This window comes from Cebus imitator, unplaced genomic scaffold (genome assembly GCF_001604975.1).
Source record: "Cebus imitator isolate Cc_AM_T3 unplaced genomic scaffold, Cebus_imitator-1.0 Scaffold422, whole genome shotgun sequence".
Classification (NCBI taxonomy): domain Eukaryota; kingdom Metazoa; phylum Chordata; class Mammalia; order Primates; family Cebidae; genus Cebus; species Cebus imitator.
In genome coordinates, this window is record NW_016107737.1 from 310,274 (window position 1) to 338,219 (window position 27,946).

General features: G+C 36.7%; 1 protein-coding gene across 5 annotated transcripts in view; it reads left to right on the forward strand.

Annotated features, from left to right (window-relative positions):
• PPARGC1A (PPARG coactivator 1 alpha) overlaps positions 1-27,946 on the forward strand; it is a 297,516-nt gene that overhangs the window by 234,723 nt on the left and 34,847 nt on the right. For all 5 annotated transcript variants that reach the window (XM_017509808.2, XM_017509811.2, XM_017509814.1 and 2 more), the window contains 3 exons: positions 22,633-22,827; positions 24,789-24,911; positions 25,775-25,979. In XM_017509808.2, coding sequence (XP_017365297.1) covers positions 22,633-22,827; positions 24,789-24,911; positions 25,775-25,979 — 523 coding nt within the window. The remainder of the gene's footprint in view (positions 1-22,632; positions 22,828-24,788; positions 24,912-25,774; positions 25,980-27,946) is intronic.

The following is a 27,946-nucleotide window of genomic DNA, read 5'->3' on the forward strand; positions in this document are numbered from 1 at the left end:
ACTTCTCAGAGTGTCCTGCAGCTTTGAGCATGGCCCGGGCCCCTCTCTGATGTGGCTGATGAGAGCCAATGAACAAAGGCATTTTGTATGTTAAGGGAGACCACATTTAGTCAACAGTGTTTGCAATGACTAATGAGTCCCTGAAAAGAAGACACCACGAAGAAGTGGCTGACACTTCAGAAAATATCAGCACAGAGAATCCTTGCTTGGAATACTGGCTGTAAAAGTTCAGCATTCAGCACTTGCAATAATTGCTGTTGGATTTTCTTTATGTTTGTGGTGGCACATTCTGGAAAGTCAGGAAGCTCAAGTACTTACTGTTGCAGCTCTATGAGTTCGGAATAGGAGATATACATGTTTTGCTTTATATTATAGCTATAGCAACACATTTCCAAATGCCACAGTTTTGATCCATGGTGGGAGAACCTGGGGAATAGTTCAATGTCAGGTAATTTCACATGACATTAACACTAGTGCAATAATTTATTTATTCAATTATTGTTTATTGAGTATTTACTATATGTTGAGTCTGGTGACACTTTGGTTTTCCTGTGTTAAAATTTTATTGTTTTGTTCTGATGTAGCACATCCCTTTATGCAGCTCTTTGCCAGCCTAATTCCTTATAACAATCCAGACTTCCCCTCCTATGTCACTTCTCCCAAACCACCAACCCCCAGCACCCTTTCATAGCTTAGGTGCCTCTGATGTGTGCCCTGTAGCAGCTTTACATTCTTCCATGGTTTCTCAATCTGCCTCTTTCTTATTTGTTCTGTCTCTCCCATGGAATGAGAAGCTATTTAAGGGTCTGGGCTTTGAGTGTCACTAACCCAGTACCATTACTTATCTCAGTGTCTGAAACATAGTCAGTGCTTATCAAGGATATGTTAAATGAATACAGAATATGGAATTAAATAAACCTGAAATTATTTTTTTGGTTTACATTATACAGGGTACAACAGTAGGCATTTTAAGAAGCATCAAGCGTAGTAGGTCCTTGCTTATCTCAAGAGAGCTTTCAGTTAACTCAATAATACTCATATATTCAACAAGTGCTTTCTGGATGCCAATTATTTTCCAGGTTACCATCTATTTGGAAATAAAGGTAAGTATTTTAAAATATTAAAAGTCTTGAGTGCTAAAAGGCAGATTCAAATAAGACAGTGGAGGGGTCAGGGTCACATGGGTGTATTAGGCTATTTTCATACTGCTGATAAAGACATAGCCAAGACTGGGTGATTTATAAAGAAAAAGAGGCCTAATGGACTCACAGCTCCACGTGTCTGGGGAGGCCTCACAATCACGGCAGGAGGTGAAAGGCACATCTTACACGGCAGCAGACAGAGAGAAAATGAGAGCCAAGTGAAAAGGCGTTTCCTCTTCTAAAACCATCAGATCTCGTGAGACTTACTCACTACCATGAGAACAGCATGGGGGAGTTGTGCCCATGATTCAGTTATCTCCTGCTGGGTTCCTCCCACATCTGTGGGAATTATAGGAACTACAACTCAAGATGAAATTTGGGTGGGGACACAGCCAAATTGTATCAGTGGGTGAGGGTATCACTTAGGCTGGTAAAGTATTTCAATCTAGTTTATATTGAAAAAAGGCCTTTCTTTTCCTTCCTTCCCCCTTTTTCCCCCTTATATCTTCTCATTCATCCATCTGGGATTTACCCAGTGTCTTCCATATCCCAAGCATTATATTAGATACTTGGAATATAGAAATAAATGACACACTCCATCCCCAGGAAATATATAACAGGAAAAAGTTTTTTAAAGGTGAATCTTGCCTTTGAACCAAACAGCTTAGTACAATGCTTGTTTTCAGTATAAAAACTCACCTTTGTGGGACAAGGTTGTCTTCATTTATAGTTCTTATTCCTTCTTTCAAATTATGTTTCTTGGCCAAGTCTGTGGAACTATTGGACTGTATGGCCTCTCAGTCAAGCCAGCCACAGCTGGGAGGCCATCGGAAACTTGTACAAATTTCTGGTAATTGGATAGGGCCATAATCAAGTTTTATATGAAGTCTGTGCTGATGATGTGCCTTCATTCTCTAGGTCAGAGGGAAATTCTGGATGCCTTAATACACCTAAAGCTTAGGAGAGGCCTTTTCTGAAATAGCTGTCAAAGGGATTTCCATGACCAAAGTAACATAACTATGCTAAAAATTCTGTGACCTGATAAGAAATCCTTTGCCTGGATTCCTGGCAACATTTCTTAAAACTAAAAATGATTCTCTCTTCTCAGAACTAACACTCAGTATCAGAGTGACTTATCTGACACTTGTCATGTACACATGGCCTTGTGTCATTAGTTACATTTTCACTGTTCCTGTCTCACTCCCTTGACTAGATTATAAGCTCTTTGAGGCTAATAAAAATAATATTGACAATGGGTAATATTTATTGAGGGTTTCTATGTGCCAGGCAGTATTCTCAGTACTTTATATGTTTCATTTAATTTTTACAACAACTCATGAGGCAGGTATTTTATCATTATCTTCATTGTGTGTGGGGAACTGGTCCCAGACATGTTTAGTAGCTTGCTGTAGGTCCCCAATCCTAGTAATTGGCAGGGCTAGTATTCATGCCTAGACAATCTGACTCTAGAACCTGTACCCCATTTACTTCATTGTTTGTCTTCGCTAGATAACTCATGCCTTACTACATGCTGACTTGCAAGTGGAAGATAGTCCAGAAATTAAATCATTGATTTATGAAACAGTTTTCTAAATGTCTCGTAATTTTATCAAGTTTCTGTACATCCTTCTGGGTAGGAGATATAAGGCAGTTGTTATTATCTTAATATCCTTGGGGAGAATACAAGGGAATAGGGCTTATTTCAGGTACAGCAAAGACTTTTCTACAGAAATCCCTCCTCATTATCATCACTGAAAATTCACAGTCGCTAAGTGCTTATCAGGGTCAAATATGGAAGCATGTCCCATCTCCAAATTTGATATTCCTCCTGCACACATCTAGGACATTTGAGTATCTCTTCAAAATGTATCTCACTGATTTGAGGTAACATAGAAGTATAACTTAGGAATAACTTATTTTCATTTTTAAAATAAATAATAGTCCTTTGGATCATTGTAATAGAACATATGAAGTATAATGACTGTAAATTAATGTTGTTTTATGCTTTATTTTCTGTACCATGTTTCTATCTTACATGTCTCTCAGTTTCCTCACTTTAAAAGATGTTCAAGGGCATGCCTGCCACTAAAAACTATCCCTTTCTATACTTTCTTTAATCAAACTATGAAGTTTTATGTATTTAAAAATGTTGCTTGTATTTTGGTTTCTATAATGGAAACCTTCTAATATAGAAAACTGGTATCCCAAATGCTAAATGATTAATTTTTTTAAAAATTCTTTACGAATTTCTTATATAAAAAGGAAAACCTGTGAAGGGAGATCTCTCATAGCTCCAGAATTCAAATTAGCAAATAATTTTGATTGGAATTATTTCATGCAGACCATCCTGTTAACCTGCAAAAAACACAGTGCATTAGAATTTTTTTTAGGGCAGTGATGATCTAGCTGGAAGTGAGGCAATTGGTATACAAATACACAAGCAAACACATATTCATGCATCTGCATATCTGAGTCATGTGTATAAACTATGTATAAAACATGGCATGATGCTGTATAATGCTTTAAAAGAGTTAGGTTGGTGTGCTTAGTCAGTATCTCATGAGAGACGAGAACTCAAACAGGATCTTAAGCTTTAGGTTTTCTATGAAGAAAAAAAAAAAAGAAAAATATTTTATAGTGAAGATACCAAAATGCAGAGGTAGAAATGGGGGAGGGTGGATTTTTAAAATGACAATCGGAGGAGAGTGACTCCAGTGTTGATGGGAGGTAGGCAGGAAAGAGAATGAGTGATGTGACCAGGATGGGAGGCACGGACAATGAAGATTGACCTGAAAATCCAATGTCAGGGCCATAGGGCTGGAGATAGTGGAAACCTGGGGAGAGCAGCCTTTCTGTCACATAGTCAGCTCCTGCTCAAATCCCAATTTCTCTAGATCTTCTGATTTATTTTTTAAAAGCAGAAATTTCAGATAAAAGTTGCAGTTTAATAACTTGTTAACGAATCTAATAATGTTTAAAATCCTTTGGGAGGCAAAACCATGCTAGCCAAATATGTCTGGGCAAGTTCCTCCTGAAGACCTCTAAGTTGAAACTTGAGCTAGAAAGAATGAAATAATTCTATATTTTAATCCGAAATTTTGTGGCATGCCTTCTTAGTTGGGATTAATTGTAATGGAACAGAATATTTATGCCCTGCATGGTGGGGACAAGTAGAAAATGTGCTGAATTGATGGAGAAAACGAGAACTTTGCTTCTGAAACTCTTGTTTGTGGACCAGCTTGAGCATCACCTGGACGCTTGTTAGAGATTCAGAATGTGAGGCTGTGCACTAGACTTCCTGAATTAGCATCCGCATCTTAACAACATCTTCAGGTGATTCATATTCACATTAATGTTATAGAGGCACTGGATGTAGTATACTGAATGTTCTCGTTTTAAAATAGCTTCTGTAAGACACAGCATACAGCAAAAGTTTGAAGAGATAGCAGAATCTCAGAGAATCTTTAGTGTAACTAGTAAAANAAAAAAAAAAAAAAAAAAAAAAAAAAACACACAAAACAAAGATTCAGTCTTACTGAAGCCTGAACAGAGCAGTTAATATGGTAATGCTGATATATTTAGTAATGTGTTCACAGCATAAAGTTCTTTACGAGAACTTGATGTGCCAAACACAAGACTCAACACAGTTTATGCATGTATTTAGTAATCAGTAAATTACCTTAGATAGTAAGTAAATTGTTGAATCCTGGACAACTGATAACATCATTTGCTCTCACTTGTTTTTTTCAATGTTGTGCTGAGCCTCAAGTATAAATTGAATAGAGTGACCGTTTGATACTCTATGAAATTGACTACATTTCTTAAGATTCTGCGGTTTCAATTACCATAAATTTTTGATATTGGGTCCACAGCCATTGCATTGCCCCAGCATAACAATATCTTATCGTTGGTTCTGATAATACAGTAGGCATCAGCACAACATATTGTTACTAACACTGTATGTGTGTGAGCATGTGTGTGTGTATGTTCTCAGTCAGAACTTCATGTCAAGTGCAGGAGCAATCTGCAGTTTACCTAGATTAAATCTAGTCACTGTGAGTATTTCAAGATGTGAATGATTTTTTTTGCTCCAGTGATAGAAATTGTGTTCTAGGTTGCCAGCTGGATCTTGAGTTTGTGAGATGGATCAGTCAATTAGTGGTTCCTCACTTTATTAGCAACTTAATTGTCAGAATGTAATGAAACTTCTGAACTGCAGCAACTCATTAGAAGCAATGAAACACATGACATTTTTTTCTAGAACATTCAGTGAGCTTTCTCCCCAAAAGAGATCTTGAAAATAAAATTAAGTTTAAATTTATACCTATGAAGGTATAACGGTTTTGAATTTTGCCCTGAAAAATGTTCTAGAAAAGTTAGGGTCACTGAAAAGAGGGGAACCTGCATTTGAATTACCACTTGGACAAATGTTTGTTATGTAAACTTTGATGAATTACTTATCTTCTTTAAACCTCAGTTTTCTCATCTGTAAAAAGGTGATTTAATACTTATTTCAAACAATCATTATGAAGATAAAAGGAAACAGCGTGTGCAAAGGGCTTGATGGTATCCCTAAAGCACAGCAAGAGCATAGTCAATGATTGCTATTGTCACTCTTTAATTTTCAACCTGGATATTTTAATTCTCTTGCCTTTGTCTTGAAATAAGTTTGATTTTCTTTCTTCAAGGCTAAAGACATAATCATTAAAAGTCATGTATCCCACTGTATTATCTACCAGAAACGAGGCTAGAAAGGAGACTGTATTTTGCTGCCCTGCTTGTACTTTATAGAAACTGATGGCTTCTACCAAAGCAGGAGTTTACTTTTTAGTTCCTTGGTAGATCGTGGTTGTTTTCACTTGGACTTTATGACAACATTACTCTGATCTCTGTCATAGAAGCTCAAAGAAAAGTCTTGCTTCTCCCCTTATGCTTTATTATAGCCATAGCTCCCAAATATGATCTTGACGATATATAAGAAGCAGTACAAAAGTTGCGAGTGGTGATTCAACCTTTAACTTACATTTCAAAGATAGTATTAGGTTGGTGCAAATCTAATTGCAGTTTTTGCCATTGAAAGCAATGACCAAAACCGCAATTATTTTTGCACCAACCTAATTATTTCCTGAAGCCTATAGCCAAAACAGTGTAACAGGAAAAGAGTATTTCATTTCCAACTGAAAGTTACAATAAAATTATGGATTATTCCGTGCTCCTTCTAACTCCCTTTTCTGGTTTTTCCTTTCCTTTCTCTTCATAGTTTTGTTTTTGTCTATTTTTTTCCCTTCATTCAACATTTAAATAAGTGTAAGATATTGTAGACGAATGACTCTACTGTGCAGCTAGGATGCTGGAAACGTCATGAGGACAGGAGCAGTGTCTGTGAGGTCCACGGCTATGTCCCCACATGCCTGAAGCACCTGAAAAAAAAAGTTCCAAATCTACAAATGAATAAAAGCCAAATAATAAATGAATAAATGAATAAAGCCGAATAAAACAAGACTATGACCTTCAAAGAGCTTAAATATGTATTACGGTGCTCTTTATGCCCAATATCTCATTTAATCCTAACCACAATTCTATGAAGCATATGTCTCCATTTTTACAGTTGATAGTACCGGGGTTGCAGGGCACAGATGACTTCCTCAAGGACACAGGCCTGTACATGATAGAATTATAATTTGAAACCCTTTTTTCCTAAGGTTAAATCCCTTAAGACTTTGAGTCTACTACTTTGGAAATATTCACAACAGACACAATATTGATAGGAACAGCAGCAAAATGAGAGGTCCTGGGTTAATGTTTCAAGAATATTGAATGTTCTTCCAGGCACGAATTGAGCAGCAATTGATGCCGAAATGGCACCAAATTATTTTGCTATCAATTGCTAAAGCCTGGTGTTTTCATATCATGTGCGGATCTATCCCAGGGCCACCTCTAGCTGATAGCATCAGATCTTCCACCCTGAAGAGATTACAGCTGGCTGACATTCCAACAAACAGACCTGAAAAGTTTGTCTACAACCACTGATAGGAGCTCAGGCGAGGAGGACTTTGGGAGAGGGTTAGCTCAAGGGTGTCTTGATTTCTCTTCTGCTTCTGTGGCTTTGCTATAGAGTCTCAGACAAATACTCCCATTGTTTTTATGCTGTTTGTTATAGTCTACTTGCTACTGTGAGGTGTTGTGAGGAAGAAATAAATTTAAGTCAAGAATGCAACTATATAAGCATGGTACAAATTCAGTAAATATTGCTTGAATGATTTTATCTGAGAGGAGTGAGTATTTAGCACTACATTTTTATATAATGCTTCTTAACTCTTCCTTAAAGCACATAATGATCAATGCTATTTTTTATGTCCAGTAACCTTATGGGACAACCATGGCAGATTTCACTGCTGCCTTTTTACAGATCAAAAAATTAAGGCTGAAGAAGACAAATTCAAAAGCAGGGCCACACAGTTGTGTAGACCTGGGCTGACCTTGATTAATTATTGAATCACACTTTAGCTATTTCTCTTCCCATTTTCTCATGTAGGGCACACACAAACAGTCTTTGTTTCTTTATTTTTATATATTTTAAAGAATAAAATGCTCGTTACAGAAAATTGGAAAAAGACAAATGGACTTAACGTCATCTGAAATCTCACCTTCTTGTAATATTTTGGGATTCATTCTTTTAGGCTTTTTTCAGTATCCATGCATAGATGGATCATGGACTGAACAAACGCTATTTGACTACTTTCTTGATTCATTTCATAATATTTAATGGCTATGTTTCATTTTAACAAATGTGTGCCTATATAATTGTTTTAATAGGTATCAAGCATTTCATGGTATGGGTTCCCTGGTTATCTTTTTATTTTTAAACCTAGGCACTTGTAGCTTACACAGCCTATGATCTGTGATTCTTTGTTTATAAGGGTGTTCAATCTGATGGCAGTAGTCAGTCATTGTAATAAGGCTCCTGGCTGGCCCGTGTCATCATCATACACTAAAGAGACTTCATGACTTAAGATATTTCATGGACTCACAAGTACTGAAACAGGGTCTGAGTGGGTAATTGGGGAGATAACTCGGACTCAGGAAATTTCTTTCTCCTTCAGTCAAGGGGCCAGAGTTGGTATCACTGGACAAAGATGAAACATCCATGTTCTATGTCATGTGTGAGGGATTCTGGGCATCTCAGTATGCCACAGCTGATTCTCACTGATGGGCAAGCCTTCTCCTTCAGCCCTCACAATAGATCATAAGAAATATTCTCATCTTTCCTCAAAGGTTCTATTATTTAATCTTTTAAGGGAGTGATTCTTAGTCCTGGCTTCCATGAGAATCTCATCTGGGAAGATTTTAAAATTACTAACTTCCACCTCCAAAGATACTGACTTAATTGCTCAAGGGAATTACTAACTCCCACCTCCAAAGATACTGACTTAATTGTTCAAGGGGGTAGGGAAGGGGCAAGCATATATTTTTAAAAGTGCATACATGATTAAATTTAGAGCCAAAATTGAGAGTCACTACTTTAAAGCATCTGTTACTCTCTGTAAGGGTCAGAAGAAAACTTTTATCCCAGTGTGAAGCCTTTTCTAAGAAAAAATATTTATGCATTGATTTTATAAATAAGCCTGAATTTTAAAAATCTAATTTGGCTTTACTTAAATACAAATAGAGTTCTCATTGCTTATTTTCTTTTATTCCTCACGGCTGTTTATTTTGTTCATAGTAATTTATTTTGTCAATCATCTATCTTCCCCCAACAGAATAAGCTCCTTGAAGGCAGGGATTTTAAATTATTTTGTTCATTGCCATATCCCCAGTGTCAAGAGTGCCTGACACATGGTAGGTACTTGAAAAATTCTTGTTAAAATTTTGACACTGATTTTAATGCGCAAATCACAATTCCTACTCCCAGGAAGCTTGCGATCTATTAAAAGCACACAGATATGAAAATACAATGCAATATTTCTATGGAGGTTAATATATTGGAATATATTTACAGTATGTTAAACAATGTAGAGTTTTAAGGAAAACATATGGCAAATGTAAGAGAAAGAGTCTTTGCTACTTATTTCCTTTTCTTCTCCTGGTAAGCAACATGGTATAATAGAAAAACTAAGGAGCCAATAGGTCCAAAACAGATGTAGAATTAGATCAGTTACCAGATGACATTGAGAAAGTCTGTTTATCCCTTTGGATGTCAGGCTTCTCAACTCCAACATCATAGTGTTGGGAGAGTTGACCACGCAGCTTTTACTCTTCAGTGTTTCCATGTTGCTACATCCTGTCATTATAAGAGCCACAACATGGCCAGGCATTAAATGGCATGTTTTTCCCTTTCATTGTTCTGTATGTCTCAAATTTTTATCCAGATTAATTTACACTTCTCTTGTCATGTCCCATGCTGTACATGTGCTTTAGGTACATGTACTTTTTTATCCTGTTATCAAACTCACTTTAAATATGCCCCTTTGAGATTATTAGCTGCTTTGTCTAGCCCAATGTCCTATGTTTCTCCACTGTGCGTGCTCTCTACATATGCATGTAAGTCACTGGTAATCATGAATGAGTCTGCATTTGGAACTGATTCAGTGTGAAGTATTTAAAGATTCTTCACAAGGGGTTCACTCAGTCTGGCATTAAAAGAAGCTCCGCATCTAAATCCTAGGAGATTGCAAACTTACTCAGATGCTTTGGAAACCTAAACCCATGTAAAATACTTAGATACAAAGTCATTGAGAAGATGAACTTCTCATATTGTATTTGTTTGGAAAGCATTTATTGACAACCCGTAGCTCTGTGCAGAGCACTTTAGTGGAATTTGAAAGTTAGTCAAGGAGTCAAAGACCCAATTCCAAGCTCTAAGTAGCTCCTAGTTTCTTGGGGAAGGGAGCTGGAAAGGCACAGAGGATTAGCATGGAGCACACTTTGGTTTCTTTCACCCTAGATGGCCTCACAGAAAGGACACCTTGCCTCTGAATAGCTTCCAACCACCTTGAGACAATTTTGTCTCATTCTAATGCCATTGCCAGGATATTACAGTAATCAGATCATTTGACATTACCTGCATCTTAGTGTCCTCAACTTTAATATACCATATAGATCCAAGTGTCAGGAATCTGCAGCTGCTCAATTTCACACGTATCTTGTGGTGCTAAGTCTTTATGAACAAATAGCACTGACCTCTGCGATGGTGCCTTCTAAGCACTTCTTTTCATCAGCAAATATACTATCTTATATAGAACTTACTGGTTGTAATAGGAAATTATTCTTCCTTACATAGTCTACAAATCACTGGTTATGCCCAGGGTTAATGTAGTCTGCTAATTTGTAACAGCAGAGCTTTGTGAGGTATTCACTGCAGGCCTCCTTTCTGAAGTCCTGGTGCTGCTGTTCTGATTGATCAATGTTCCTGTGTGATGTTTGTTAAATATTTTGCCTATCGACCCCCTCCTGCTTACACCTGTATGTAAACCATGAAAAAGTAATTTCTTACTCATTGCAAGTTTTCCTCAGGACCTTTGGCCCTTACTTTTACTCTTTTCTCTGCCTAAAATACTTCTTTCTTAGCAGTTATGCCTTGCTGCTTCAAATGTTACCTCTGTTTTTTTCTCTCTCTGTGTATGTATGTGTGTGTATATACATATATTTCTTTGTATAGGTGTATATGTTTTATTTATACACACATCAGTATACAGTACATATTCTCCCTATATATAAATATAAAATCTATCTAATATAAAATCTATTATTATCTGCCATCCTCTCACCACAAAACTACAATGTAAGTTCCTAGAAATCAAATTATAGTACATAGCAGACACTCAATAAACATGTGTAAATAAATATATATATATATAAAATATTTATAAATATGCACATGAATATGCATGTTATATGTATCTGTAAATATGATACAGGTCCGCATGTGTGTTCACAAATGAAGGGTGTGTCAAGTGTAGGTATTATAATTCATTTCAGTATGCACTGAGGGTGATCATTCCATGTGATAACTGGCAAACAGCCAGTGATCGTGTCAAACTATGCCTGCCAACTGTACCATCTCAACCTAACAGGTAACTGGGAGATAATGAACTTTATACAAATTGTAGGAATTTTTGAGCAATTATCTATTTAGTAATTCTGGTACGACATTTACAATTTCTATATTGTGTAGGCTTATTGCATAGACTATTCTTCCTTTTTCACTTCATTTGTTCATGTCTTATCTCTTCCTTAAATTTGTTTTTAAGAAATCTGTATTTTGTCTCACTTATTCTGAATTCAATCTAGTGCATGAAAATTATAATAATGATATTATTATTAGTAGTAAACATAAATCCTCACTATATACCAGGCACTGTTCTATATGATTTGCATGGATTAGCTCAGTCAATTCTCAAAACAGCCCTGTAGTATAGGTCTTATTAAGGTTAAGTAACCTGCCGAAGGTCACCCACCTTGGAAGTGATGTACTCAGGACCCCAAATCAGAAAATTTAACTTTGGAGTCTATATTTTGCCTCATTGCCTATTTCAAATAATAAAAAATGTTATAAGGCATTGTGGCCTCTTTTGAGATTTTTTGAAATATCTTAAAAAGTTGAGAAATGCTTAAGACCTCTGTGAAGATATATAGAAGAAAATCCTTAAGAATCATTTAGCATGTAGTCTATGTAATAAAATAGACCCCAGAACTAAAATGAACTTTCTGATAATGGTGATGGTCAGAAGACGTTGAAGAAAGAGAATAATTGGCAATAAAAAGACTGAGCTGCCTTAGGACTATCAAAAACAAATTCAGGAAGTGAATAACCAATATGCTGTAATCAACAGGGAACGATGGACCATAGAACAACTAGGCATATTAATGTAAGATACTGAGAAAAAGAATTCACATAGAATAAATAAAACTATGTTAATAATAACTGTTAAGATCTATAATCACATGTGTTAAAGGGAATAAATCTAGCATACACAGAATCATAAATTTCAACTTGATTTACACACTGTTTAACAGCCACAAAAGAGCAAATAATCCAAACTTGCCTGATTATCAGAATCACTTGGGTTGCTTATAAAAATTATAGAATCCCAGGCTGCACCTCCCAGGTCAGTTGTTCTCAACTGAGGGCAGTTTTGCCTCTAGGAGACATTTGGCATATCTGGAGACATTTTGAGTTATAACTGGAGAGGTGCTACCGGCATCTAGTGGGGAGAGGCCAGGGATACTGTTAAGAATCCTAAACATACAGGACAGCTCCCAAAACAAAGAATTATGTGGCTCAATATGTCAACAGTGCTGCAGTCCAGAACCCTGTATCTAGAGATTTGGATTCAGTGGTTTGTGATGAGGCTTTGAAATCTGCATTTCTATCTATGGATCTAAGTTTTTCTGATAAAGGATTAGAAGAATTGGACCTGTTGAAAGACATCCCATGGGAGAGAATACTTAAGGTAGACTTTGAGGTAGGGATAGAATAGGAACAAAAGATGTTAAACGGAGGAACATTCAAATAGAAGAGCAAGTCACGCTCAGTAGGATTAAAAAAAAAAAAAGGCTATGAGCTAACACTGGGCCAGCCCGCAGTAAATAGTGAGAATCAATTGCAAAGCAACCTCCTCTTTCTGCATGGAAGGCCAACTGTGCCTCATGGCATGTAACTGCATCTCCCACCTTAGATTTTAGCTGATAATAAATACATTCTATGTCAATCTAACTAACTTCTTAGTCTACAATATGAAGATAAATTAAAATAGCTCATGCCCACTCATTGTAATAATCTCTTCAATAAAATCCTGATATATAAAGAAAGGGAGTGAGAACGATATTTCATCAGATATATCTGGTTTAATATCCAACTCTGCTTCTCATTAGCCATGAGAATTTGGAGATAATAATAGGGTTAAATGTGTGATTTCAATTAAATAATGCACGTAAAGAAATTAACATTAGGAACATAGAAAGTACTCAGCTGTTATTATTATTATTTATTAAAGTAATATTTATCTCAGAGAACTATGACATTATTTAAATGAACAGGAAAAGTGCAAGTTCAGATTTAAGATGATGGCAGGTTCTTATTATCAATCATAGCAACTGATTATTTTGTGCTTTGGTTTGTTTGAAGAGGCTTGAGAAAATCCTGTCTCACAGAACTGAGTGTTTTGAAATGGCTCCAGGTTTTAAACTATTCACCCTCAGTTCTTAAGATATATTTTTTAACCCAAAGACAATAAAAATGATTCAATTTGGCTGCTTAATTTGGTCATGGTTTCCACTGTGTTTCTGTATTTATGATAAGAAAATAACACACTTGAGTCTGTTTTCTAAAAAAAATAAAAATAAAAAAATTAAAACTTCTATTGGCTATGAATTAAGGTATGTAAATACACAAGATATATCATACACTATAATATAATCAATCCTTATACCAGCTATTCTAGTGTCCAGGGCTCTGTGAAACACAGCTTAAAAACTTCTAGCTAAGATTAGTATATATTAATATATATTGCCAGCTTAGAGATGAGCATATTATGTGGTATGGAACCAAGAAGCTCACCACTCTAGTCCAAATAGATTACATCGGTGATTTTCTCTTGACTAGAGAGTCAGCACTCCTACATGGTCAGGTAGTAGGTTTGTCTGGCATGATTTTCTCTTCGCAAAAGCATCTTGACTCTTTTAAGATGTTTGCAAATTGATTGCTTGATGATGTGTTCCAGTATCCTTCCAGACAACAGAGTTGGGTTAATTTCTGCATTTTCAAGACCCATTTAAACTTCCTCTTTTACAAAAAATGAGCATTACATTCACTTCTATAGATTCATTGCCTAGGAGTTCATTTCAGAGTTAGCCCCTCTACAGCTGTAGCTGTTCATATTCTTTCCTCCCCACGAAGTACGTATCACTTGCTTGCCTGGTCTATCAGCAGGTTTATGTGAAATGAAGGTGAGATAATTCTAAATCATAGCCAAAGCTAAACATTATTAAGAAGACACATTGTCTGGAGGTGGGAGGAGGTGAGGATTACAGAGAAAATAACAACAACAAAAGAAGAAGGAAAATTTGTATATTCTTATGTTGTCAGGATGGATTAGATGTTTTAGTTACCATTCTTACTCTTTTTAGTTAAGCATCTACTATATACTAAGTATCTCAACAATAATCAAATAGGCCTCACCGACCTCCTCTTTTAGATAGTTCATGAAGACGATAAATCACTAAAATATCATGTTGAGTCAGAGATGAATGCCAAAGGGAAAATAATCTAGGGAAAATAGGTAGAATGTGTCCAGAGTAGTTGGAAATGTTGCACTTAGAAGGTGACATTTGAGTAAATGAGGGGACAAAGGGGCAATTCATGTGGCCATCTGGCAGAAGAACCTTCTAGGTAGAGAAAAAAGCAAGTGCAAAGGCCTTAGGACAGGAGAATGCCTGGCATTTTTGTGGACTAATGAGATCAGACTGATTGGGAAGGATTCAGACAGGTAAATGGAGGGTTGTTAGGGTCAGATGAAGTTGGCTGAGTGTAGATCCACCATACTCCAGTTAGCCTGGTGTAGTCTGGGTTCATCCTTGAGTAGCCGATTATGTACATTATCCCCTCTCCCTCTGAGAAGGGTTCTGCTTGGACAATAAATTATATAGTGATCCTTAGTTAGTAAGTCACTCAGGATTTTGGCTTTTACTCTTAAAGACATGGGAAGCCATGGAGGGTTTGGTCAGGAGAGGGGTGAGACAGGACTTAGATTGCATCAGGATCACTTAGTCTTCTGTGTTGTGAAATATTTGAGATGGAATGGCAAGTGGCAAGGGTGAAAATAGGGAAGCCAGTTAGGAACTGATATGGCTTGGCTCTGTGTCCCCACCCAAATTTCATCTTGTAGCTCCCATAATTCCCACGTGTGGCAGAAGATGACTGAATTATGGGATCTGGTCTTTCCTGTGCTGTTCTCATGATAGTAAATGGGTCTCATGAGATCTAATGGTTTCAAAAACTGAAGTTTCCCTGCACACACTGGGTTTTTTTTTTTTTTTTTTGCTTGCCATTATCCATGTAAGATGTGACTTGCTCCTCCTTTTTTCCACCATGATTGTGAGGCCTCCCCTGCCATGTGGAACTGTGAATCTAATTAAACCTCTTTCTCTTGTAAATTGCCCAGTCTTGGATATGTCTTTATCAGTAGCATGAAAATGGACTAATACCAGAAACCTATGGAATTGTCATTCTAAACTATGCAATGCAGCCGGAGAATTGAGTTGTCTCACTTGAGGACATGTAGCTAGCTGGTGGTGGAAATGGATCTAAGATCAATTCTCCTGACTTCCAGTCTGGAGTTCTTCCCACAATGCCCAGTTTCTCTTTTAGTTTAAACTTGAGAACAAGTAGAATCCTTTGCTCACTCTTTGCAGGCCTGTTAAGTCTCCAGTGTGATGGCACAACTCAGTTCCTTCTTCCCATTGTGAGAAATAGGTATGACCCCCACCAACCTACCTGAGCCTTTTTCCCCTTTCCCCTGAAATAGCTCATTTTGCACATATTAACCAGGAATTTTTAGAACTCTCTGTTGAAACTCTGTATTTATACTTTTAGCTCTTATAACTCCACAGAATAATGAATCTCACATGTACAGTACATATTTATTAACTCATGAAGGTGTGATATAAGCAAATATAATCGAATCTAAGTACAGATATGAATACATTTTTTGCCTGCTTAAATAGGAATATATGTATTAATTGGAATTAAATGGATTCCCACAGGTCTAAATATGTCTGCAAATTATTTAATTTTGTTTATATTTTATTTCCACTTGATTCTTATTTTATTTTTACAGGAATTAGCCTTGGTTTTTGATCGTTGCTTTCCTTAGTTACAGTGGTTAACTGAGAGGAACAATGTGTATACAGATTATACATTTTTGTATAGTCAACTACAATTGAATATCAGAGAATCCATTCAAGGCATTGATATATACTTGTCCCTTAGATTCTGTTTTAAATATATGTACTTGAGATGTAAACTTATGGGTGTGATATGGACAGACACATTTACATACATGATATTTCAAGTAGCCTGTATGCCCATGGGGAGTTACTCAGACAGTGAAATTAAAATTTGTGTTCTTTCTACTAGCCTGTAAATTCCAGCAATTTTGGCATCCAACAGAACAAAATAGATTGTACATAATGTGCTTATCTCTTATGGGAATGAAATAAGTATAAGCTAACTCTCAGAGCATATGGAAGAAATGAATGGACACAAAAGCATTTTATAATGTGTTATGTAATATTAGGTGGTATTTATTGTCTTGATTTTTTCATTGCACACATATGCTTGAGATTTTTTTATTCCCACCTTCCAGTGCCCATACCTTATTTGCTGCCCTGTATTTCATATCACAAACAAAAAGTAATTGGGTTATTTTAAGGACTTCTCCTTTGAGTAGGGTAGGAGCTAGGAACCTCTAAGTCATTACATGTGGGATTCCACCCATTTTTGATTGAATGTGTGACAAAGGGTCAGAAATACTGTCAATGCCCACACTTGGGTATACAAGAAGCAAAATCAAAATTCACAGTGGATTGCAGAGAGTTTAGAAGAGAAAGAGAAAGAAAAGGAAAAAAAATCAACTGTTTGAACATGGGTATTTAAAATATTTAACAACCTCTTTGGCAAAGGCTTAGATTACTTCAAGTAAACACATACAGTGAAGTGGTATCTGTTCTGATTAGAACGAGTTAAACAAAAAAGCTAAAAACCTCAACTTCTATTCCAGTAGTCTACTCTGGATTGTTATTTCTAAATTTTATTGCAGAAAAATACTTAAGTTTTTTTTTTTTTAATTTTGACTTTAGTTTCTTATAAATATTGAATCAAACTGTATACATTAGGACCAAAATCTGTATTTATGCAAATATTTTCTGCTGATCCATGCATGAAACTGAGGTACAGGGTTTTATATATGAAGATTCAGGAAAGGGACACACCTATGACCCATTGTATTTCTTATTTGAACTCCTGAATCTGTTATAAAAGTTGCTTTCCCATGTTATTTGAACTCCTGGTGGGGCCTAGTGGAACCAATAATCCAAAGTAGTGGATAATCCAAGAATGTCATTTATATTTGGCTTTGGAATACATTACCAGATGTTACTCTAGCAGATTTCCTTTCCTAATTAGGCCTCACTTAAAGTAGGAGTTAATTTTGTCTTCATTAGCTGTTTCCAAGTCAGCAGGATGGGGCAAGGAGGAAGCCCGGGGCATGCTGGGTATTTGGGGGGAGTTGGCCCAGTGCTAAATGTCTGCGGTAGATCCTGTTCAAAGAATAAAATTCAAATGCAGATAATCAAGTTGATGGGAATATACACTGGAAATGTTTATGAACACCTTCTTGAAGAATTCTCAGGCTTTTATCAACTCTTTTTTCTTTCTATTAATCATGAGTGCAAAAAATTAGGCAAATAATCACATGAAATTTTGTATAAGAAAAAAAGAGACTCAGAGAGGTTAAGTCACCTCTCACACAGATTGATCTCTGAGTACACAGTACCTAAGATACTGAAACTGATTAATGAATGATAAGAAGACCCCACTGTTTCCTTCTTATTGATGATTTGAATAATGAGGAAGCAAGAATTCTTCTGGCCTAATTCACATTAAGAGAGCCAAGATAATGAAGCTGTGATTAAATGGCTATTAAACTATTTTTATCAAACAGAGATCAAGTGAGTGTGAGAATCTGGGGACTAGAGTGTAATTGCAATCCTACAAGAAGCAGAAAAAATTACTAACATAAGCAGGGCATGGTCCTTTCATGATAGCTCACATTTAGAAGTCTTTGGGATACCACATGCAGTATTCACTCTGCATTTCTCCCTTCAGGTGGCAGTTAGCATCTCAGAGTCCCTCCTCTCCTCTTTAATTTAGTGGATTTGTTGACCCTCTGTGTGCAGTTGGGTGAGTTGAATGCATTGCCTGCCACACCTTGTATAACCAGTTGGAAGATCCCTTTGCCAACTGTGCACTAAGGAGGAAGACCCAAATGTTACTAACTGGGTCCAAAGTTTTAATCTGGAAGTGCCCCTGGGCACCTAAAGGGACAGAACCGATCTTCTTTCAACTGTGCCTTTTAAATTATGTCAGACTAGTACAGGTCATAGAGGGACTCAGCTGTCCCAAAGAGCAGAGATAAACTTTCTCATTTTGTTGACTGTTCTGAGCTATCATTTATTAATGACATGGCAAGACTTAGGAGTTGTTGCAGATTCTAAATTTTGGGTTGTTAGTATAAATTCCTGTGTATCATCTGTCACTAGAAATTCTTTACACCGTGAGTGAATGTCTGTTGATGTGCTTCTTTCTTCCTAGAGGACCCTTAGAGAATAAGGTGTTACAGTCACACAGACCTTTATTTAGGTCGGAAGAATTCCATTGTGTAAGGAGAACCCAAGGTTGACACCCACCTTGGGAAATGCTGTTTGATAACCACAGAGCTCAGCTGTAGAAATGCCCATTGGCCTGTTTTCTACCTTTCCTTCTGCCTCTGCTGCCAGCTCCAAGGCTGAGCTTAGTTTGTGCAGCTGTAGATCACTATCTAATTGGTGACCTGCTCTTTCTTCCTCCCTCCTCTGCATTTTCTTTTCTTTTTTTCCAACTCAGATGGAGCTAAGAAGTACGTATATACATATATATATATATATATGTATATATGTATATATAATATATATGTGTATCAAATAGTAATTTCAAACAATTAGAAAGCAGTATCAGAGCCAAGTCTTTGAAAGGTTATCTTGCAATGTCAGTGCAGTGACTAATGTGTTTCTATACTCTGTCACCTGTGAACAGACATGTGTTAGTAGGCCAGTGTGCTTTGTCTGTGGTGACTTTGATTTATTTGCTCTGTAAATTGGGACCAAAGCAATAATGGGAAGTGACATTAATTGTTTAACAGAGTCCTCTTTGTCACATCCATTGCTTTCTCCAGGTGTTTGATTGTTGAGACTCATGCTAAACTAATTGAAATTGCCACAGTGAGGGACAGTATCCACTCACTATTACATAAACACAAAGAGTCATCAGTAAATATCAAGTTTTCTTCCCAGCTTCCTATGACTAAAGAAAACACAGATAATTTGAAACAATAGCATTTTTTTCCTTCCTTAATTTACAAAAAAAACTTTAGTAAAATAAATGGTCTTGGAGCCCCTCTCTGAGTCACCCATATATAGAGATATTAACAATAATATTTAATAATCATTTGTAATGGATATGGAATATAAATAATCATTACAGCCCTATGGTAGATACTGGTTGAATAGTAGCCCTTACTACTCACATACTCCAACACACACACACACACACACACACACACACACACACACACAAGCCGCCATGCTAATCTCCCATCTTACAAATCCTCCCCTCTCATTGTCTTTCCAGTAGAGAGGGGAATTATAATAGTTGGTGGTTTAATCAGATCTTATAAATTAATTATGACATTATCAAGCTCCAATACCTTTGCCATTGTATTTGTTATACATTCATCCAGACTTATTAAGGAAATTGAAGAAAACTGGTTAATTTAAGCGTTCTTTGTCATTTTAACTTGATTGGAATTATTGTAGTTTGTTTACACTAGGGATAGAGCTATGGCGCTATTGTATTATGTGATTGAAAGCAAATAACAGATTGTAGTATTGCTGGAAAGCCAAACACAAACCTTAAATCATAGTAAACAAAATTATTCATTTATTGGTAAATATTCTTAATTCTTTTTCTTGAGCTATTTTGAACATCAATGAAATAAATCTTTTTGGAAAAATGGGATACTTGGAAAAATGTGCAATTTATTGGAAGTGTGTATGTGTCTGTGTGTGCATGTATATTTGATATATTTTCAAAAATTATTAGATAATATGGAGATAGGTATAATAATGTAAATCTAATAACTTTGAGATGATTTTTAAAATACATATATTTTATTTAAATGTAATTGTATTCAGAAAAGTTAAATAACCTCAATTTAGTTATTGTATGTGGGGGATTAAAGAAGTGGGTTATTGAAATCTCTGGATACCAGATTACAATCCTGAGCAGAAAATAAGGAAACATCATTTCAGTCCCTTTAATATTAGAATTACACATACAGGGTCCTTCCAAAAGCATATTGAAAGAAGGTAGATTGAAAAGTTTACCTGAGGGTCTGAGGGTATTCAATAAGCTTTAGTTATTGATTGGTGCATTTTTTATTTTGACAGTTGGTCAGTTTATGGAAGGAGATGGCACCATTTTGAAGTTAACAGTTACCCCTTCTGATTAGGATTTGCCTCCTGAATTAGAGGTTTGAGAGGTTTGGGTTTTTTTTTTTTTTTTTTTTTTTTTTTTGAGACAGAGTTTCCCTCTGTCGCCCAGGCTGGAGTGCAGTGGCATGATCTTGGCTCACTACAACCTCTGCCTCCTGGGTTCAAGCGATTCTGCTGCCTCAGCCTCCCAAATAGCTGGAATTACAAATGTGTACCACCACACGTGGCTAATTTTTATATTTTTAATAGAGGTGGGATTTCACCATGTTGGCCAGACTGCTCTTGAACCCCTGGCCTCAAGTGATTTTCCTGCTTTGTCCTCCCAAAGTGCTGTGATTACAGGCATGAGCCACCGTGCCTGGTGCCTGCATTAGAGTTTTAAACTTCATACACACTGCACTGCACCCAAACTACTTGACTCACAATCTCAAATCCAGGAACATGAGAGGGATGTGTTATGCAAATTAAAACTGCCAATTAAAGTCCCCTGTGAGTCTAAATGGCTCTTCTTGGTCTCTTGAATCCAAAAGGAGTCCATAGTTTTATTTCTGGAAGGAGGCTTCATCAGGAATGAAGGAAAACAATTTTTATGTGAAAATAGAATGTATACGTGATAAAGGCCTGCCTAATTTCTCTAGTAATACAATTTGATTTTCTGATTAGCTGTCTTATTCTGTGATTCTTGTAATTTTGTCAGGTCAATTAACTGGAGTTCAGTGCTAGAGAGAAAGGAAGTGTGGGCACTGCTGGCTTCATTAGATGTCAGCAGCTTAGGTGCATTTTGTAATAAAATCTGTGTGGGATAATTTAGCCCATATTGTTAATGTCATAGCACACAGAACTTTAAAAAGAAGACTTTGGAAGGAGGTCAGATTGGACAAACGATGTGAAGTGCTAAAAGAAGGAAAAGAAAATGGTCTGGAAGATATTGTTGGCAATAAATGCAGATCAATGAATTATTTAGCAAGTAATCATCGATCAGCTATGCCATGTTCCCAGTGCTGGTACTGGTTGTCCATGTGCATAGAATATAACACATTGCCTTGTTAACAAGGTATGTGTTTGGAAGTCCTTGAACCATTTTTTACAGAGTACCGAAATAAATACTGTATTTTATAATGAATTGTTTACAGGTTCTTCCCACCCATGGTAGGGTTATTGGAGGGGCAGGCTTTTGTCTTGTTTCTCTTTGTACCTCCCACACTTCACATGTCCCTACCACAGAGTAAGATGTTCAAAAATGTTTATTGAGTGAATGATTGAAGATTAGCTTTCTAAGAGTGTGTTGGTGAGAATGAGTTGAAAACAAGGTAGAGTATATCTGCAGGAGCCTCTATTAGAAATAATAGTGAACTGGAATAGTATCCAAGCCACAAGAAATGAATGCATTTAAGAAATATTACAAAGAAAGACTTTACTCAGTGACTGATCAGAGAAAGGAGAGTCAAAGTAGGTCCAGAGTTTGAGTCTGAAGAATTATCACCCAAACTAAAGAAGTCAAAAGACATAGCAGTTTTGTTGTAAAAGGTGCAGAGTTTGGGTTTTCGGGATGAGGGAGCTATTATGAAGTAGAAATGTCCAGTGGGCAGTTTGAGATTTATGACTGAAGTTGGGAGAGATGTCAGGGAGCAAAATAAATAAATGATTTTGGAGTGTTCAGTGATGAGATTATAATTGAAACCATGAAAGTATATAGTTGCTCTCGGTACAGCTCAACTTTCTGGTGTCGTTCAAATAGAGAGCTGTCTAGGCAGTTTGGGGGGGTATGCTGTATAGGAGATTCAAGCACTATATCTGAAAATGACATAGATGTTGGTTAAAATTCTCTCAACCTCCAAGATTCTCTAAGTCTTTTCTTTTAGTCAGGGAAAGAAAGCATGAGCAAGTGGAAAAGACTTCTGTGACCAAGAAGAGTCGTATACAGCAGTTTTAGCACTGACATAACAAATTGCTAAATTGGGCAGCTCAACCATCAGAGATTAGTGTAGTAGAGGTATTCATTAATTGTGTCATTTGGACCAAAACATGAATTTGGAGTTTGAGAAAGACATGATCTTTGTGGTCTGGAATGGACATTCTAGATTTCACATATGGTTCACTCATTTGGTCAAACATGTTGATGAATAGTGTTTACTGCCTCCCAGTGTCAACTCTCATCTTCTGTTTTTTTCTGTTTCTGCAGAAGATAGATGAAGAGAATGAGGCAAACTTGCTAGCAGTCCTCACAGAGACACTGGACAGTCTCCCTGTGGATGAAGACGGATTGCCCTCATTTGATGCGCTGACAGATGGAGACGTGACCACTGACAATGAGGCTAGTCCTTCCTCCATGCCTGACGGCACCCCTCCGTCCCAGGAGGCAGAAGAGCCGTCTCTAGTAAGAACCCTTCCTACTGTTTAGCAGGAATTGGAGTTGCCTCTGGCTACCCGCTGCATGGGTATGATGTAGTCACAATAAGGTTTGGATTTTTAATTTAGAATGATGCCAAAGCAATCCCCAAGCACACTCAGAATTGCAAATTGTGTGATTCTCTGTTTAAAAGTGTTGATAATACATTTTTTCATGTAGTCTTATTGCAGTTTTTTTAACTATCTTTTGCTGTTATGTGTGTGTATTTTTCTCAGTATTATTTATGTTCATGATGCAAACTTAGAAAATGTAGACAACTAAAAAGAAAAGACTAAAAATTTCACCTGTGATTTTAAAAGACACCTCATATAAAAATGATTGCAATAAACCTTTTGAGATATATCATTAACATATTGGTAAAAATTTAAATATATGCATATTTTTAATGGCTGCAGAGTATTTTATTGTAGGGAAATGTTCTAATTTATTTTGCAATCTTTTATGGGTGGATATTTAGTTTTTTCTTCTATTTTTCACTATTTTGAATTGTATAATAATTGACATATTTGCATTTTTATTCTTATGCATAGAATCCTAGAATTCGAATTGGTAGATCAAGGAATATGTAATATTTTAAGACTTTGGATCCATATTTTTTACGAAGATTGAAAACCTATAGCACATTTGCCACCCAAGTTACTTAGATTTATGGTAGGCAATGAAGACTGAATTTGTTGGCAATGAAGAGAGAATTGTCTTTTCAATGCAGTGCTTGGCCAGAGTTTTATTAGTTCTGAGACACAGTTTACCTTCTCATCTATGTTAGCCATTTGTCATTTGCTATAAATCTGCTATAAGGGCATGCTGTGTAAATTATGGAATGCCATGGTCCTTCAGACTCTAATAGTGTGCTTTGGCATGCCATTTAGAAGTTGTTTCTCTCATATCACTCAGGTTTTAAATGTTAAAATACTCTATGCAAATATATGGAGGCCATACTAAGAGTCCATTGGTTTTTGAGGTTTCTGATATAGAGAATATCTCATAAGTAATTGTTATTGATTCTCCAATTTCTCCATTTGTTAGTATCATTGGCTTTTCTCCCTAGTACCCTGATTTCTTTCCATTGATATCAGATTGTTCAGTTTGTTCACTTGGGAGGAGTAGTTGATTCAGAGACATACTGTATGTCAGGACAGGGAAGTCCTTGGGGGTTATCCAGTGAAATGAAGAAATAGAGGTCGGGAGACAGTAAATGCTTTGCCTGTGTCAGAACTCATATCTGATCTACAGCCCAGGACTCTACTTACAAATCCTTTTTTCTTTTCTAAAATCAGTGATAGCCATTCTTTATTCCAGACATTCTTTGAATCAGTAATTTCACATGCTAGGTTATGAAACATGGTTCAAAGCATCACAAAATCTTTTATTTTTTGCCACTTGGTTTATTTGGGTTTTTTAAAAGCAAATGTGTATCTATTCCACCCCGCCCCCTGTCCCCCCACTCACCATATTCCACCCCCAGGTCTTCATTTAATAAGGCAGCTTTTCTCACCTAGTAGTGATTTGGAAATTATTTTAGAAAGGTATTTTTGCTTTATTTTTTCAAAAAAAAAATATGTAGATAACACCAACTCCAAATTATTCAGTAACCCCTTATAGCTGGAATTTTTGTGATTTTCCTTCTATTTTTCACTGTGATTACTTGTATAATAATCGGCATATTTGCATTTTTGTTCTTATGCATACAATTCTAGAAATTGAATTGGAGGAAAAGGAAATATTTTCATAGTTGGTAGTGTGACGCCAAACTTTTTCTACTCTTTAAATATCCTATTTCCTTTAGCACTATTGCACTGAGGTGTGACATAAATAAAATGATAGAATTAACTTTTATAATTAAATTACATTTAAAATTTCAATAACTTATTCCGATCCTTAAAAGATGCATAACTTTTCTTGCTTTTCCCTTTCCCTGATGTTTCTAGCTTAAGAAGCTCTTACTGGCACCGGCCAACACTCAGCTAAGTTATAATGAATGCAGTGGTCTCAGTACCCAGAACCATGCAAATCACAATCACAGGATCAGAACAAACCCTGCAATTGTTAAGGTACAAATGTAAATTTTTTAACACATGGGGGAAGTACTAAAGGATTTTGGCTTGAAGCTGTAAAACAAATGATAAGTTTGTAGGTATTAATTCAGCTGGGACCCCAACGCTGCCTCATCATGGCGAAATAGATTATGAATGGGACTCCGTAAGCAGCCCTTGAGCTACTTTAAACTAGGCAGAGTTCATTTACACATTGTCTTCGAGTGTTTGGAATCGAAGTGTCACGGTCTGTTAGTCCTTGCCCACTTTATTGTTACCTGCAGCATCGCGGGCTACGGTAAAATTTGCTGATAAGCTGGTATTATCTATGAATAGCTTTAAGATGCAGGATTGCTGTTTTGCTAGCTGTCTAACCTAAGAAAGATTGCTTTGGAATCACCACAAAACATCTATCGCTGCCATTAATTGGATGGAATGCCGGCAGTTCCATAATTCGGCTAGCCGGCTGTATTAAACAATGTTTGTCTTGCCATTCACTGTGAGTGAAAACGGGGCATTAAGGGGTACTTAAGAGAGCTGTGAGTACTGGGCGTCAGCAACCAGTGGCAAATTAAGGTTTAAACCAGCTTATTTTTTTTTTTATTCACAGTAAAGGTGCTATAGGGTCTTGTTAGTTACATGTTGCTGAGTAGGAACATTGAAATGTAGGAGAAATAAAATAGAAAGCTGCATAAATGTCATTTAGGAATTTTAAATGTAATTTTCTTTCCTTGTTCTGCAAACAATTATTCACAGCTCATAGATCCAGTGCACTTAGACTGAACACTTCATTGAAAAATCCCATCTCTTCAGAAAACCTATATCCATTCTGATAAGGTTCAGTTCACTAATTTTAGCTTTCTTTATGCCTTGTTTTTAAGACTGAGAATTCATGGAGCAATAAAGCGAAGAGTATTTGTCAACAGCAAAAGCCACAAAGACGTCCCTGCTCGGAGCTTCTCAAATATCTGACCACAAACGATGACCCTCCTCACACCAAATCCACAGAGAACAGAAACAGCAGCAGAGACAAATGCACCTCCAAAAAGAAGTCCCACACACAATCGCAGTCACAACATTTACAAGGTAGGCTGGGAACCAAAACAAGCTGTTGGTGAGGGCAGGAGAAGCAGAGAAAGCACACACAAGGTCTGAGGACACACCAACTTCCTGCTTCCATCCCAGCTGTGTCACTCTGTGGAAGAGAATTCAGCACTAATTATAGAGTCGGGGAAGAAATCTTTCTTTGGACACAGGTTAAACATATTCTATTCAGCTGATAGGCAGTCTCATTCACAAGCACCAAAAGGCTCCTGAAATGTTAGCCGGGTAGGGAGGAATTGCAACATCACATGAGGTTCACATGAATCTCTGAATTGCTGAGATAATTGAGGTTATGAACAAGCTGGGCTAACCAATTTATTATAGAGCTTTTGTTTTTTCCCTTCCAGTAATGGAAAAAGTGAGGCATCAGTGATTTGTTGTATACACCTTAAGAAGTCGTAAATAGTATTTATGCAGCCACTCTTGATTACTAAGTACATTTTTTTCTAATTCTTCTTTCTTCTCCTTCTCCTTCTTCTTTCTTCTTCTTTCTCCTTCTCCTCCTTTACTTCCTTCTCCTCCTCTTCCTCTTCTTTTTGTTCCTCTTCCCCTTCTTCTTCTCCTTCTTCAATCAATTGCTACATTCAGATTTTATTTTGTAGACAAAGATTTGAAAATTCCTGATTGTTTTCTTTCTATTTAAGAAATTGCCTAGATTAAATGAAACATTTGGTTGATTTTTATTATCGCCATATATTGCTAGAGAAGACTGATGTTTCTGAGGCAGATCCTGGTGATTTGAGGGAAGCCCCTCTTGGCAGAAATACAATTTTCTCTCTTTTTGGCTCCACCTTCTCAAAACCTTGTAGTCTTAGAAGCCCAAAGACAGCTTGACAGTAGCAGTTGATTTAAAACTGCCAGCTTCTACTTTTACCTTGTGGTAGAAGTAGGCATATTATAGCATACCAATTATAAACATACACCTCTTTTTTGTTCACTTTCATTTTCCCAACTTTTCCTTTTAATTGCAGAGTGGTAGCCAGTGATTTCTGCTTTGAACCATGATTAATTCATATAGGTATTCTATTATTGCTGTTGATTTAATATGCTTTGTCTCCCAGTGTTTTGAATTTTCTTCCCTCTTCTCTACCTTGATATTAGCCCAGGATTTTCAGGAGCCTTCCTTTAATATTTTAAATTGGCTTTCCATTAGGTTTTCCCTGGTAGATATCTTAAATCCACTGCCCATCACTTTCTGTCAGTTTAGGAAAATCTATTTAGCAGAATGGACCAAATTCTCTTTGCTTCAGCTGGATCTTTCACATAAGCACTACAACAGTTTTTCCTGGAGCAGAACCATTGTGCCATAGGCCTCGTTGGTGGTGAAGGCCCCAGATGAGGGAAAGTGGATGAGCTTACTCTAGTGAGTGAACAAATGAATTCACTGGGTTACTCCTCACCCTGTCCTGGTCATGCATAGATTTTCTGGGGCTGAATTTAAAGTCTTTGTAATATGTGACTCAGCCTGGCAGCACAGGTTTTAGAGCTTTTTTTGTGATTTTTTTTTTCTTTTAGTAAACTTTTATAAATCATGACAATGAGGAACTAAATAGGCCTTTGGAGGAAATTTTCTTTAAATGAGGCTTGCTGTATGTGGTATATATCTGTGGCAAGGCACAAAAGGCTCATCCAAGAACAAAGCCTGTTGACAAAAAAAGAAAACAAACAAACAAAACAGACAAAATCCTTTAATTATGAAAGACCTAAAAGAAATGAAACATGGCTGACAAGAACTAATAAATGCTCAACTTCAGTGATTATCTGAATCATACTCAAAATCAAAATGTAGGATCACAAGATCGGGAGTTTGAGACCAACCTGGCCAACATGCTGAAGCCCCGTTTCTACTAAAAATAAAAAAATTAGCCAAGTGTGGTGGTGTGTACCTGTAATCCCAGCTACTTGGGAGGCTGAGGCAGGAGAATCGCTTGAACTCAGGAAGGCAGAGG